The sequence below is a fragment of the Octodon degus genome, unplaced genomic scaffold (assembly GCF_000260255.1).
Source record: "Octodon degus isolate 3935 unplaced genomic scaffold, OctDeg1.0 scaffold00064, whole genome shotgun sequence".
NCBI classification, from domain to species: domain Eukaryota; kingdom Metazoa; phylum Chordata; class Mammalia; order Rodentia; family Octodontidae; genus Octodon; species Octodon degus.
In genome coordinates this window covers 11,027,670-11,042,662 of record NW_004524640.1, presented here as the reverse complement: position 1 = coordinate 11,042,662, position 14,993 = coordinate 11,027,670, and the positions used below count along the sequence as shown (strand labels likewise).

General features: G+C 51.6%; 1 protein-coding gene and 3 non-coding genes across 4 annotated transcripts; all 4 read left to right on the top strand.

Moving 5' to 3' along the window:
• Nucleotides 1-3,348: 3,348 nt before the first annotated feature.
• Rpl3 (ribosomal protein L3) lies at nt 3,349-9,164 on the top strand. Its single transcript, XM_004634632.2, has 10 exons — nt 3,349-3,414; nt 4,297-4,489; nt 5,083-5,251; nt 5,854-5,989; nt 6,813-6,999; nt 7,340-7,500; nt 8,237-8,338; nt 8,602-8,697; nt 8,819-8,938; nt 9,064-9,164. Exons 1-10 carry the CDS (start codon nt 3,412-3,414, stop codon nt 9,106-9,108), a joined length of 1,212 nt encoding a protein of 403 aa, XP_004634689.1. The 5' UTR covers nt 3,349-3,411; the 3' UTR covers nt 9,109-9,164.
• On the top strand, nt 3,876-3,939 carry LOC111817625. Its single transcript, XR_002821775.1, has one exon. It is a non-coding gene; the product is annotated as a small nucleolar RNA SNORD43 (small nucleolar RNA).
• On the top strand, nt 5,800-5,853 carry LOC111817628. Its single transcript, XR_002821778.1, has one exon. It is a non-coding gene; the product is annotated as a small nucleolar RNA U82P (small nucleolar RNA).
• Nucleotides 8,433-8,526, top strand: LOC111817627. The gene has a single exon (XR_002821777.1). It is a non-coding gene; the product is annotated as a small nucleolar RNA U83B (small nucleolar RNA).
• Nucleotides 9,165-14,993: the final 5,829 nt, after the last annotated feature.

The following is a 14,993-nucleotide window of genomic DNA, read 5'->3' as shown; positions in this document are numbered from 1 at the left end:
TACTGGGGATTGAATTCAGGACCGTGCATTTTTGAGACAGGGTCTTGCTATGCATTTCAGGCTGGCCTGGATTCTCTGTAAAACCCAGGCTGGCTTCAAACTTGAGGCAACACTCCTGCCTCAGTTTCCCGAGTGCTGGGATTATCAGCATGTGCCACCACACCTGGCTGAATCAAATGTTTTGTTCTTTCTCCTTCTCTCTCTTTCCTTCCCTCCCTTCCTCCTTCAGTACTGGGAATTGAACCCTGGGGCCTTCAAACTGAGCTACATCCTTGGCTCCTTTTCCTAAATTATTTATTTATTTATTTATTTTTTAATTTTCTTTTAACATTTATTTATTTATTTACTGTGTGTGTTTGGCCAGCTCAGCCCACCAGGGGGCGGGGCTGGCTGGCATGTGGTGCTGGGGATTGAACCGTGGTCCCTGTGCTTTGTTTTAGCTTTGCTTGTTCTAAGTAGGTGCTTTAGACCACTGAGCCATCTCACCAGCCCCCCTAAATTATTTATTTATTTATTTATTTATTTATTTATTTATTTTGCAGAACTGGGGATTGAACTCAGCCCCTTGCGCTTGCCAGGGAAGCACTTATTCGACTGAGCCATCTCCCTGGATCCAAAATTAATTAATTAATTATTATCTTTGGTCTTTTTGAGACAGGGTCTCTCTATGTCGTCAGGGCTGGCCTTGAGCTCAAGGAGGCTGGTCTCCAACTCACAAGAATACTCCTGCCTCAACCTTTCCAGTGCTGGGATTACAGGCTGGAGCCCCTATGACTGGTCCCAAATCCCTGATTTAAATACTTTGTAACAATAACAGGCAACACTTATTCCATTTTATATGTACCAATTTTTTATTGCTAGGGTTTCGAAAAAATCTATTTATTTATTTATTTTTTGATACAGGATCTCACTACACAGCTGGGATTACAAGCATGCACCATCATGCAGAGTTTCAAGGCCAGCAAGGCATGTGGTACTGGGGATCAAACCAGGGTCCTGGAGCTTGCCAGGCACGCACTTAGACTGCTGAGCTACCGCTCCAGCCTAGTTTTTGTTTCTCATCTCCTACTATGCCTAATTTATAAATTAAACTGTATTGTTGCTGTCACCAGAAAGCCATTCCTCTTGGGGCAGCAACTCACTTTCTTGGTGCCAAGTTCTTGATACCCGTGATGGAAGAATTTAGTCAAGACACACACACAGCTGTGCAGAAGAACTGGTAAAATTTATTGTAAAGTAGATATAGTCACATCTTCAGGTAGAACACCTACAAAATGCCTGTAATCCCAGCACTCAGGAGACTGAGGCAGGAGGATTGCAGTGAATTTGAGACCAGACTGAACTATGTAGTGAGACCTTCTTCAAAAAAATCTCCCCCCCCAAAAAAAAAAAACAACAAAGAAAAACAAACAAACAAACAAACAACCTCCCAGACAACAAAAAGAACACACACAAAAGATAATCCTTGGGTTCAGGAACTAGTATGATGAGGATGCTTATCAACATTTTACTGAGAGGTGACTTTGTGGTTTTTGTTTTCTGTTTTAAATATATTTGGTACAGGATCTCACTATGCAGCTCGGACTCGTAGTGATCCTCCAGTTTTCAGCCTCCCCAGCTTGTCCTGGTGTCTGGTTGAGCACACCCACGGGCGGGACCTGGGGGCATGTTGTGCCAAGGATCGAATCCCAGTCTAGTCTCTGTGCCTGCCTATGTGGGTGAGAACTGACTTTGGAGTTGCAAAGTGTCTCCTTGTCCTTTTTAATTAAAAAAAAATTTTTTTTTTAATTTTGGGGTTTTTTAATCCAATTTTTTCATTCATTCTTTCGGGGTTTTTTTTTTTTTAAACATTTATTGATTGTGTGTGTGTGTGTGTGTGTGTGTGTGTGTCTGTCTGTCCAGCTCAGCCCACCAGGGGGCGGGGCTGGCTGGCATGTGGGGCTGGGGGATTGAACCGCGGTCCTTGTGCTTTGCTAAGCTTGTTCTAAGAAGGTGCTTTAGACCACTGAGCCATCTCACCAGCCCGCTCAATAAGTTCTTAATTTAAACCAAGTCCCAGCCCAAGAAGGGAGGTTCTTTAACAAACAATTGCTTTCCTGAGATCATTGCGCTGTGGGCTATGGAAGCTAGGAATGCCGTATGCTTTGCTTTCATCGAGGCTGGTCATGTATCAGGAATATGCACAATATGTAACCTTAAATTGTATTCTATGGGATAGCCGTTAGGTCTGAGACCTAACAAATGATTATAGATGTATTACACATGTAAGTCTCTGTTTCGTTTCGTAACAGGCAACATATGCTGTTTTGAACCCGGGCATGTCTCAAATTCACTAGTGTCTGGCGTACCTAAAAACAGCATATGCAGAGCTCAGTGCTAACACGGTTTCCAGTATCTCCGGCACATAAGGGAGAACTACTAGACTCATTTTTCCTTACAAAGTGCCAACGTGCCTCACTGGAGCATCCTGAGAGATTACATAACATACAACGTGCGCTTGATGCGGCACCGTTTCCCCTTACATAATTCGCAGAGGACGCTGAATTTTGAAACACATCGAGTGCCAAAGATTTCCAGTAATAGGCTGGGGAACCTATCACCGCTGCCGCTCAGGGATGCGGGGAGGAAGAAACAGCAGAAAGAGCGACGGGTCCTAAGGCCAGCCCCAGCGCGGAGATGCCAGGGAGGGTTGATGAGCAGAGGCGGGTCAGGCGTCCTGGGCGACAGCTCGGGAGGAAACGCCCTTGAAGGAAGCGGCTATCTGATCCTCACAAAGCTTTGCAGGGAGCCTGACTCTTGCTCATGACGCAGCTTGGGAGAGCCTGAAAATGAAGCACGGGACCCTGCAGCCGGGCACTAGAAAGGGGGAGGTGAGGCTTGAGGGAGGCGTGCCCTAAAGCAATCCGTAACACGCCAATTTGGGTCTTGTCACCCTAAAGCTCGCTAGCTTCTTCCAACAGCGTCGGTGTGGGGAGAGGCAGGGCTAAAGTGGTCCACCATACTCCAAAGAGCTCTGGAAATGAAGTCCACACGAGTCCCTCAATTCCAAAGGCGAGTGCGTCCCACCAGAGACGAAATGCAACCATTTTTTTCATCCACAGATTTGACCGCTGCCGAACGCCGTACAATAGTCGCACTCCAAATCCTTACGCAGTATCTCCGCGGCTTTCATTAAGTTTGAACCCAACAACCCGCCGTACGGTCTCTAATTCATTTCCCCCAAAGAGGACGTCCAATTCAGAACGACCGCGGGGCATAGGCAGACGCGCGCGGAAATGACGCACCGTAGCTGCCCTCTAACCCTAGGTCGCGGGCGCGCGCTCGCGCGCCGGAAGGGGCGGGGCCACACACAGCCTTATAAAGCGGGCGTCAGAGGTTGCTCGGCCTCTACCGGCGGGACGTGGCGACGACATGGTAGGTGGTTGTACGTGGTGCTTTTGCTCTTGTACCTGGAGCCAGCGTGGCGGAATCCGCAGTTTATCGTGGCCATCTCGGTGTCGGCAGTGCCAGGACTCTGATCTAGGAGTACTGGGGACACAGAAGAGACAGCGCTTACAGTTATTTTTAGAAATTTGTGAAGGAGGGAGCCTGGATTAGTCTGCGGCCTGCGGGTCGGCCAGAGGAAGGCTTTGGGGCGGGAGGAGGCCTGTAGGTTTTACGTTTAATAAAATTCGCCCTCACCAGATTTAGCCGTGGTTATTCTCTGAGGGCTCCTCATGAACAATTCGTCTTAACTTGTTAGGGGTCTTGAGTGGGGTCATTGGGCGTTTTGGGCCCTGAACCAGGCGGAAGGGGAGATTTTTGAGCTGGGGTCGTGGGCGCCATGTTTTGAAATGGCTGCTGCAATTTGCAAGTCCTCTGGAATTCCCAGAAACCACAGATGATGAACTTATTGACGGGCGGACAGAGACTGTGTGCTGATTGTCAAGTTCTGATTTGGCTCTGGGTTTCTACGGCCTGCGTTTATTTAATTGGCAGAACTGCAAAGTTCCATAGTAAATACCCGCCATGGATTATTTTGGGGTCTGTTAAGAAGTTAACCCGTAAAACCATTTGTTAAGTTTAACGCCAATGTTGATGACTTACATTAGGAGAAATAGGTTCATATAAAAAAAAAAAGCAATTGAAAATGTTTGGTTGAGTACTGTCCACATTTGAGGACAGTACTGTTTACTGGGCTTGCTGACTGCCTGATTCAGGGGTCAAGCATTCCTGGAAACGCTTATTGAAGTAGAGAAGAAAGATCTAAGTTTGGTTGCTAATTGTGTTTTTTTTTTTTTTTTTTCTGCTCCCTAGTCACACAGGAAGTTCTCGGCTCCCAGACATGGGTCCTTGGGCTTCTTGCCTCGGAAGCGCAGCAGCCGGCATCGAGGCAAGGTGAAGAGCTTCCCCAAAGATGACTCTTCCAAGCCCATCCACCTCACAGCTTTTCTGGGCTACAAGGCTGGCATGACCCACATCGTGCGCGAAGTGGATAGGCCAGGATCCAGTAAGTACACTTGCTTTGTCCTCTGTGGAGGGTGGGAATGTTAAGTTCTAGGACGGACTGGCACTCCAAAGCTACCTGTGGAGTCCTGGAACATGCTGTAAATTTGCTAATGGCCGCAGTAGTGTTTAACTTGGGTGCTGGGAGTTGCTAAGGCTGCATAGAAACTGCCTTCATGTTCTGATGGCTCACTTAAGCCTTGGCGTGGAGCACTGCATTGCGCCTACAAGGCAAGTTAGGTAGGCAGGCACTAAACATTTACTCCATTCTGAAGCAAGTCAGTTGTTGAGGTCCCCTTGTTGTATGTATTAAAGACTGAACACTTGCCTGTAGAGGTCATGGTTTTTCAAGAGAAGTGAGGCCAGCTAGCCTAGGGTTTGGTTACAGTCTACATGAGTTTTGGTGTGAAAGTATACTCAGGCTCACAGCAGAGTGGGAAGTACGTGGGGAGGGCAGTCCTAGCCCTATTTCTGCTAAGTTCCTGTGACATGAAGCAGGTTGCCCACCAGCCTAAATGGGGACTTCACTATTTTTTGCAAAATCCCTTGTGGGTATTTTTTTGCCAGTTTACTCAAGTCTGACAACTTTCTCTACAGAGGTGAACAAGAAGGAAGTTGTGGAGGCCGTGACTATCGTGGAGACCCCACCTATGGTGGTTGTAGGTGTTGTGGGCTATGTAGAAACTCCTCGAGGCCTACGAACCTTCAAGACAGTCTTTGCAGAGCATATTAGTGATGAGTGCAAAAGGCGCTTCTATAAGAACTGGTAAGCGGGTGTAGCCATTCAGTCACTAGGTGGGGCTAGAGGACAGGAGTTCCCATGAAAAGGAGAGCCTCAGTGCTAGTGGGAAGGACCTACTGTTTGCAGGCTTAGTTGACCCTTGAACAGGGTGGTAACCTGGAGACCTCTTGATGTGTGTGCAGACTATATTTGTTGGCTGGCTGAGGACCCAGTGTTCCCTGGGTTGCCAGGAAGTCCTGAGTCCATCTAGGCAGCAGGAGAGGAGCCCAGTGATTTCACCCCTGTAATTATGGCCAGGGTACTTGATCCTGGAATAAATTCCCAGTTTCCTCCGTTACTGTGCAGATGGTTCCCCCACCCCTAGGTAGCGAAAGGGAGCTGATATCCTGGAGCAAGAATTGTGTTGTGAATACTTATGGCTTGTATTAACCTTGTGGCCTTCTGCTCAGCTCCGCTCGGCTCTGCCCGATGAGCTCCATCCAGGCTCCGCTTGCCGGTGGAAAAGGCTCCTTAAAAGCCGGCAATGAGCCCTACCCCCACGTGGTGCCAGCGTGCCTTCCGCTCACCCTTCAGCGGTGATGAAGGCCTGGACCCGGCCCTTTCCCCAACTCTGCTTGCTCCTGAAGGCATAAATCTAAGAAGAAGGCCTTCACCAAGTACTGCAAGAAATGGCAGGATGACATGGGCAAGAAGCAGCTGGACAAGGACTTCAGCAGCATGAAGAAGTACTGCCAGGTCATCCGCATAATTGCCCACACCCAGGTAAGCACAGCATGCTGTCCAGGTCTCTGGAATGACTAACCTATGTGATCTATTGTGGGAGGCATGGGGGCCCCCCAACCCTTCTGTACGGTGGAGCAATCACGCATACGCATGTGAGGCTGAGTCCCCCAAAGATGACTTTTGCTTGATGTCAGCTCCCAGTGACTCAGCCTCGGAATTTTTTGGGGAGTAATCTCTCCCCTGGAGAGATCAGCCAGCTAGGAATTTGAGATAGGAAACTACCTTCTGACCTGAGCTCCCACAGTCCCTGGTAGGTCCTGTGCTGAAAGCCTCTCCTCACCAGCAGAGTGCGCTGTGTACTCCTCTTTAAAAGGAAGGCCATAACTTAGCAAAATTGAACTCCTGGTGACTTGATCACCTGAAGCTGGCTTGCAGCAAGGAGGTGCTGGCGGGGCTCTGTCATTTGCATTGGACTTGATGAGAACCACATTTTTGCTACTGATTATGTCACTGGTTAGGAGGGGCTGAGGCAGTAGCATGGCCTGTAGTACACAGCCATGTCACTTAATTTAAAGCTTAGTGTAGATGGTGACAACATTACACGGAGGAACTGGGCAGTGATGGGTGGGAACACATGCTGCTCAGGGTCTCAAATCCTGGGCCCTTTGACTCATTGTAGCAGTGTTCAGGCACCAGAATTCAAAGGGAAAATTTTTGTTAGCAAAATGAAGGTGATCCCCACTCTGTACTGAGGTGCAGACTGACTGATAGCTTCAGTACCTGGCTGCTTGTCCGATCCAGTGTCAGTACCTCCACCAAAGAAGCCCTTGAAACTGAGTTAAGTGGTATCTACTCCTCCTAGATGCGCCTGCTCCCACTCAGGCAGAAGAAGGCCCACCTCATGGAGATCCAGGTGAATGGCGGCACCGTGGCTGAGAAGCTAGACTGGGCCCGGGAGAGGCTGGAGCAGCAGATCCCTGTGAGCCAGGTGTTCGGACAGGATGAGATGATTGATGTCATCGGTGTGACCAAGGGCAAAGGCTACAAAGGTAAGCTCTGCTGTGTGCTCTTGGGTCCACTTGGGAAGAGGTCCCAGGATGTATGTGGGCGCAGCACACAACTCAGACTGAGGACTCAGTGTTAGCTTTGTTAGAACAGCCTCCTGTAGCAGGGGAATGTTCTGTGCATTTGGGCTCCTGAGTCCACTGCAGGAAGCAAATGTGACCCTGGAACACTGGCTTGTGTCTAACCTGGGGTCTGGGGCACGGGGTGACACAGGCCCAGCAATCTTTGTGGTTCATGTCCCAAGTGTCATGGTTGAAGCCTGCTTGCAAGTTCAGTCAGAAGGGCCAGACTCCCCATGGTACAGATGACATGTGTCTTCTCTAGGGGTCACCAGTCGCTGGCACACCAAGAAGCTGCCCCGCAAGACCCACAGAGGGCTGCGCAAGGTTGCCTGTATTGGAGCATGGCACCCTGCCCGTGTGGCCTTCTCTGTGGCCCGTGCTGGACAAAAGGGCTACCATCACCGCACAGAGATAAACAAGAAGGTGAGTGAGTACTCTCCTGGGAGAGGAAGGCAACCAGTCGGTGTGGGCTCTGGTCCCTGTCACACTGCTTAATTTTTTTGCTCAGACAGTTCTGGTCACTTGTGTCATACAGTGTAGAAAAGATGGCCTTTGGTGTAACTTGGGGATAACTAGGACCCGGCAGGGAGGTTTTGCAGAGCCTTACTTCCAGCGTCTGCATCTTACCAGCAGTGTCTGTCTATGCTGGACAATTCCCAGGCAGCACTCTGTGCTGCACAGTCAGGCTGGTGCATGGGAGGTGTTGGCTTTAATTTTTCTGAGTGCTAAGGATCCTACTCAGTACGGTGTCACTAAGGCATTTAACAGGAGCACAGGCAAGCCAGCTGGGATCTGTTAACGTTTCCCAGAACTTGTGCTACCTTGTCCTGTGACTCGGTGAGAGGAGCTGTGGCTGTGCTCTCCCTGACCCCACAGGCCCCCAGCATTCATGTGTTTGTGCTGTATTGGACATTGTGCCTGTGGCACTCTCAAAGCTGCATTCCAAGCCTTTAAGAAATGTCTTGCGAGTCAAGAGTTGCTCAGGCTGCGCGCACACTTGTCCCTCTGAGTAGCTGAAATTACAGGCGTGTGCCACCAAGCCTGGCTCCCAATGTTGTGTTGGGTGCTTTTGACCCTTCCTTGGCTGGGTGGCTGGCCATCCCTCTGGCCTGCTGGCCTGCATCTTTCCCAGGTGCTAGTGATGGTTTTTTCTTGCCAGATCTATAAGATTGGTCAGGGCTACCTCATCAAGGATGGCAAGCTGATCAAGAACAATGCCTCCACCGACTATGACCTGTCTGACAAGAGCATCAACCCTCTGGTGAGTGCTGTGGGCTGGCCTGGGCCTGTCCAGAATCTTCACCATCTGTCCTCTGGGTTGGGTTGGGGTAGCCTGCGGAGACGGGCTCAGGCTAGCTGTTCTGTGATGAGGCCTTGGAATATGCGCTGGGCACAGCGCCTGAGTCAGGCTGAGGAACTATTCCCTGTTGCCTTCCTTCTGAGAACAGCCCGTCCCCTGCCTGCCCCTGTTGGCTGAGAATGATCTGAATCGGGGGTGACTTCCTATTCTTTACCTACTCTCAGGGTGGCTTTGTCCATTATGGTGAAGTGACCAATGACTTTGTCATGCTGAAAGGCTGTGTGGTGGGGACCAAGAAGCGGGTGCTCACCCTCCGCAAGGTGAGTGGCATCCAGCCCTGCTGCTGTGGAGACATCCCAGGGACAGAGGTGGGGTGAGGGCACTGCTACAGGGTCTGCTGGCTGCTCTGAGCCTCAGCTCACTACCCTCCTTGGCCTGCAGTCCTTGCTGGTGCAGACCAAACGGCGGGCTCTGGAGAAGATCGACCTCAAGTTCATTGACACCACCTCCAAGTTCGGCCATGGCCGCTTCCAGACCATGGAGGAGAAGAAGGCGTTCATGGTGAGTCCCTCCCCTTTGCCTGCTGCTGTACCAGCAGAGACCGCAGACTCGCCCGCCCAGCTGTGGGTACCTGCCTGTTTGTTGCTGCTCTTCACCTCTAACATTGCCCACCCCTCTCTCCACAGGGACCACTCAAGAAGGACCGCATTGCTAAGGAGGAAGGCGTGTAACGGAAAGAATACCTTCACGGCTGGTGGGGGTCACAATGAAAGCTGTTTTCCAGTGACTTGTACTTGTTGTGATTTGGGTGGGGAGTAGGAGCCGTGTGCCAGTGGAGATAGATCCAGGGCAGGCTGGGGGTTGGTTTACGCAGCTTCAGTGACATTGGGGCTGTGGAGGAGGAAAATGGGATTTGGTGTTCTGTGGTGGCTTGCAGTACCTTGGGCCTGCCTGGAGTACAGAAAGGCAATTGATGCACATGGTGGCTTCCAGTCCTAGTTTACTGAGATTTTTTACCTAGCTCCAGGCTCTAGCCTTGGGCAAGAAGTTGATTTCACAGTAGAACTGCGAAGCTGGTTTGCTTTGCTTTGAGAAAGGCCCTGATGTCCTCTCCTAAGACACAGCTGAGCCAGATGTGCCCATTTACTGTGCAGAAGCTCACCTCACAAAGTCGGGACAGTAACAGTCCATTGTAGGTGAACATGGGTTGTCTTGGAGTCTGATTAATATCCATGCAAATGAAAGGTTCACAAAGCTAGACACCAGCTGGGAGAGGTGGAAAGGTCTAGGCCTCTCCTGGATTCATGTGATTTTGAGAAAGGGTTTCCCCGTGTAGCCCAAGCTGGCTGGCCAGCCTTGAACTCTGATCCTCCTGCTTCAGCCTCAGGTGCTGGGATTATAGGACTATGCCACCATATTCTGCTCCATGTGTAATTTGGGAGTCTTGGTATAGGAGCAGACCTTTCCAAATAGCCTCTCCCAGCTAAGTTGCACTTCAACGCTGTGGCCACCAGGGGGTGATGGTGTGTAGCACCCAAGTGGGCCTGGAGCAGGCTTTGTTGGCCAGACTTCTGGTACCCGCACAGCCTAACTACCCCAAGGCTACCTGGTATCTGGCAGAGTCCTGGGCTGTACCCATCTTGTCTGAGACCCAGTCCTGAGTTAGGGATCCTTTTGTTAATCCCTTGACCATCCTGGCCCTGTGGCATCCTTCAAGATGGTCCCTGGACCTTTGCACCTGCAGCAGGAGCCCAGTGCCATATGTGGAGGACCTTGGCCACCCAAGACAAGTGTGGGCAGTTAGCTCAGAGGAGCCAGTTAGGAGATCCCTCATCTGTTTCTATTGGGAACTCTATCCCGGAGACCTGTTAGGCAAGTGGTAGAAGGCAGTGCAAAGCCCCTGCGCCCAGGGAAGGCTTCTGGCTTCCTAAAACACAGGCTGGCACAGCAGCTGCTCCATGAAGGTTCCTTGCTTCCACGGGGGACATGGTAAGCTGTTGGTCAGCAGTAGTTGGAGTACTGGTCATTGTACCCCAATGCCTACACCAGCCACTACCTCTGTTCCACCTTTCTGTGACACTAACTTCATGTGGGCCTCCCAGGAATCCTGCAGTGACAACATGGAGCTTCATTCCAATCCTGAAAAAAATGCCTCCTGGGAGTTTAGACAAGTGGGAACAGGGAGGTAGCAGGAGCTGCCATTGCCTTACAAGGAGTGACTGGCTTGGAGCACACCTGGGGTTGGCCCAGTGCATGTGCAGGCACTGCCAGCTCAGGGTCCTGGGGCTCTGCCTTCTGCCAGCCCCCTAGCAGCCCTTCCAGTGGTTTGCTGCATGTAGCTGCTTGCCTAAAGGTTCCTGGGATTCCTGCCCTCTGAGCCATGTCTTACCAGCCTGACACCTGGCCTGCCACTTGGCCAGGGCCCTTGTGTTAGCCATAGGTAGTCATCCTTGACTTAACCTGATCCTAATCAGTTGAGTGCTTTTTTCAGAAGCGAGGCTCTTCCTGGTCACTGCTGGAGGTAGGTTCCCTTATGACCCCATGTTGTAGACTGGAAACAACTAGCTGGTGGCATGCTCTATAGTCCCAATTTAGGAGGTTGAGGTAGGTGGATGCCGAGAGTTCAAGGCCAGCCTGGGCTACCTAGTTCAAGGAGAGGGGCTGGGGAAGTGTGCCTAGGACACCCAGGTCTTACCAGGCTTCCTGTTCAGCAGGGCAGCAGAGAGCATGCTGGCTCAGAAGAGTGCTTATCTACCGAGCACCTGCTGTGCTGTGCCACGAGACCTTCGGCCACCCCACTTCACAGATGGGGAGAATAAGGCTCCACGTGGTGGTTATTTAGGACAGGGTGTATATGGTGTACAGTGTGACTACATAGACTGGACTTGGTTGGACTCAATCTTCAGTTTTCAGCCTCCCAGGTGCTGGGGCTACAGGTGTATGCCACCACTCCCAGTCTAATCGACTTCTCCGTGCTCGGGGGTAGGCCTTCTGGGCAAGCTGAGGTTTTGGGCTGCTGTGCTCTGTATAATCTGCCTGAGTGGGAGCTTTGGTCTGCTGAGCCATCTGGCAGGCCCTCCATGTGGTTCTGAGGTCACACACCAAAAGCACCCCAGCCAGGCTCTTTACTGGTGATTGCACCATCCCTGGAGGAGGAAATTTAGGCACAGGCAGGCCAAGGAGTGGTGGAGCAGATTCAGACTCTGGGACAGCTTACCTGTTACCTCATACTATCCTCACTGTGCTGTGCCACCAAGGCTGGTGACAGGGTGTGTGGGTTGCTTGACTCTGCTGTCTGTCCTCACTGGCCGGCAGCACATCTCCCCCCAGCCAGCTCTAGTCATTCAGCCCAGAGAAGGTGGCAGAGCCCCTGGCAGTAGTCACAGATGGGGAGGACTTCAGCTACCCCAGCTGAAGGTTCACTACTGTAGTGTTGGGCCACATGGGGTGTGCTTGCACCCCTTCCTTGGGAAGAAGCATTAACCCCACCCACAGCTCCCAGGAAGAGAGGCCAACCCCCACCCCGGCCAGGCTCTGCTCATGACGGGGCCCATGAAAATGTCCCATCACCCATTCCTACAGCAGGGACCACTGCAGATCAGGAAGTTACCAGTGCTGGGTGAGGAGCACTCGCTGGCCACCCCGACAGGAAGTGGCTGGGGTTGGCTGATGTCCCTAGAGATCAGCATCCTGGGCTGTGGGACTCAGGGAAGGGAGGTCTGAAGCTGTGGAGGGACACAGGAAGCCTGAAGCTCCCCTCTGAGTGCTTTATGGACAGGTTTAACCAGGCTTTCTGTGGCTCCTTGGGATATTTATTCACATCAACATTTATGAAGCACCTACTGTGTGCCAGGCAGGGCTCCAGTTTTGCCCTAGTCTGCCACTCTGGGGGGTGTAACTATGATTACTGAATTTTTTGTTTTTTGCTTGGCATTTTAGGGCAGGATATTCAGGTTCTCACTACTAGATTGGACTGGTAGTGATCTGCCTGTTTACAGACTCCCAAGAGCTGGGATTACAGGTGTACACCACCACACCCAGTCTCTTTCATTATTGTTCCTACATTTGCAGTGCTGGGGATCATATCTAGGGCTGCAGTAAGGATTTTTTTTTAATTTTATTTATTTGTGTGTGGGGGGGCCAGCTTAGCCCACCAGGGGACGGGGCTGGCTGGCATGTGGTGCTGGGGGATTGAACCGCGGTCTCTGTGCTTTGCTAAGCTTGTTCCAAGTAGGTGCTTTAGACCACTGAGCCATCTCCCTGGCCCCTGCAGTAAGGATTAAATGAACTATTGTTTTGGGGTGTGTGTGTGTGTTACCAGGCTGTGTCAGCACTCACTAGCCCTAAAGACCTTGAATTTGGAGTGACCTGAGTGCTGGGATTACAGGTGTGCACAACCATGCACAGCATTTTCTTTTGAGACAAGGTTTTGCTACATAGCACAGGCTGGCCTTGAACTGCGTATGTAGCCCAGGCTGAGCTCAAACTTGGGGCAGTCCTGCCTCAGCCTCCCTAGTGCTGGGATTGCCTGCCTGTCATGCCTGGTTAATGTTTGAAAGTTTCATTAATTCAAAGTCCTGAGCATAATCAAGTCAATTGACCGGAGCCGAGATAAAGAGTGTGTTCTCCTTGGCTTTGGGGCTCTAGCTCGCCCTGAGGGGCCAGGAGCAAGATAGAGCTGCTCACCCACCACATGTGCGAGAGACTGAGCGTGTCACTGCAAAAGAGTCAGAAAAATGCCCGATATAGTGACGTTTTCTCATTTCTTTTCCATACATGTGAAATATTTTTGATTGATCTGAAACATGAAAGGGGTGAGCCAGGCATGGTGCTGTTTGCCTGTAATCCGAGCTACTCAGGAGGCTGAGGCAGGAGGATCACTCCAAGTGTAAGGCCAGAGTGGGCTACGTAATAAGATCCTGTCTCAGAACAGCAACAATTAGAAGAGGCTGCCGCTGGTAAGGCCGCTCAGGGCACTATGCGCCTGCTTAGGCAGGTGCAGGGACCCGGGTTCAATCCCCAGTACTCCGTGCCTTGCTGGCCCTGCCCTCGGTGCACTGAGCCAGCAGCTGAGACCGGACGTGCACACCTGTAGTCTCAGGCTGGGGAGCTTGAAAACAGGAAGATCACTGCAAGTCCAAACTGCATGGTGAGACCCTGTACCAAATTAAAAAATAATAATGTAAAAGAGGTTGCCCTCCTGATCTCACCTCACTCTTTGCTCTGCCCTGGCCTCCTCTCTGCTCTTCAGACCAGGCAGCCAGCTCTGCCTCAGGCCCTTTGCACTGGGGTTCCTCTCCCTAGCCCATGAGTCCCCTAAAAGCACACACAGCCGCCACATCTCTGTCCCACCCGCCTGCCTGGGCTCTTCCCCTACTGTAGCAGCTGCTGGCTGGGCTCTTGAGGGCAGGGAACATTAATTTGGTCACTGTTGTCCAGGCTTCCAGCAAAGTGGGAGCAGGCAGGGTGTGGTCTGGAGTGCGTGAGAGAGGCAGGAACCTCACAGCAGTGGCAAGTTCCTCAGCACAGATTGGGGAAAAGCAGAAGTGGAAAAGGCCTGGGCAGTGGAGGGCTTCCTGCAGGGGGGCCAGGCAAAGGCAGGCGTCTGGGTCCCCGTCCTTGCGTGCTGTAAGTGGTCTGTGGGGCTGTGTATCCTGCACGTGACCATATAGCATGGGGGTGGGGTACCTTACTGTGTGCTGCTGAGGAATCCGAGTCAACCACACTGTGCCTGAGTCTCCCGATCAGAAATGGGCAAGAAGATTCTAGTCCTATTTCCTGCTATTGCCTGGATGTGATGAACCAAGGCAGGATGCCCCAGGACTGGAGTGGAGTGAGGGCTCCCAGAAAGGCGGCCCCTGAATACCCAGGCATGGGGTCCGGCCCAGTGAAGACAAGGAGGGAAAGGGTGGAAGGGGTGGGCAGAGGGGCTGTGCTGGGCAGGACAGGCACTGGGCCAGAGGGAGCCAGCAGGCTAGGAGGCCGCCACCCTTGGCTTCTGGGTCCAGGCAGATGGGGAGGCCATGCCAGGGCACAGATAGATAAGGAGGGCACAGTGTCAGGAGGTGCTGTGGGGCTTGAGAAAGATCCCAAGGGCTTCCTACACGAGGGGACCAGGCACGGTGGGGCCGCAGGAGCAGCAGTGGAGCCAGGTGTGGTGGTGCACACCTGTGATCCCAGCACTCAAGAGGCTGAGGCATGAGGATCACAAGTTCGAGGCCAGCGTGAACTACACAGGCAGATCCTGTCTCAAAAAATAGAACAAGGGGGGCCAGGGAGATGGCTCAGTGGAATAAGCGCTTCCATGGCAAGCACAAAGGTTTGAGTTCAATCCCCGGTTCCGCAAAAAAAAAAAAAAAAAATAGAACAAGGGGGCCGGGGAGATAGCTCAGTAGAATAAGCACTTAAAGGCCTGAGTTCAATCCCCAGTTCTGCCAAAAAAAAAAAAAAAAAAAAAAAAAAAAAAAAACAAGGGCTGGGGCTGGCGAGATGGCTCGGTGGTCTAAAGCACCTATTTGGAACAAGTTTGGCAAAGCACAGGGACCGTGGTTCAATCCCCCAGCACCACATGCCAGCCAGCCGCGTCCTCTGGTGGGCTGAGCTGGCCACACACACA

Bases quoted from the DNA above. Each gene is read 5' to 3' on its own strand.
- Rpl3 (XM_004634632.2), top strand. The intron at 5,990-6,812 runs GTAAGCACAGCA...TACTCCTCCTAG, and splicing joins GCATAATTGCCCACACCCAG to ATGCGCCTGCTCCCACTCAG. The intron at 7,000-7,339 runs GTAAGCTCTGCT...TGTCTTCTCTAG, and splicing joins CAAGGGCAAAGGCTACAAAG to GGGTCACCAGTCGCTGGCAC.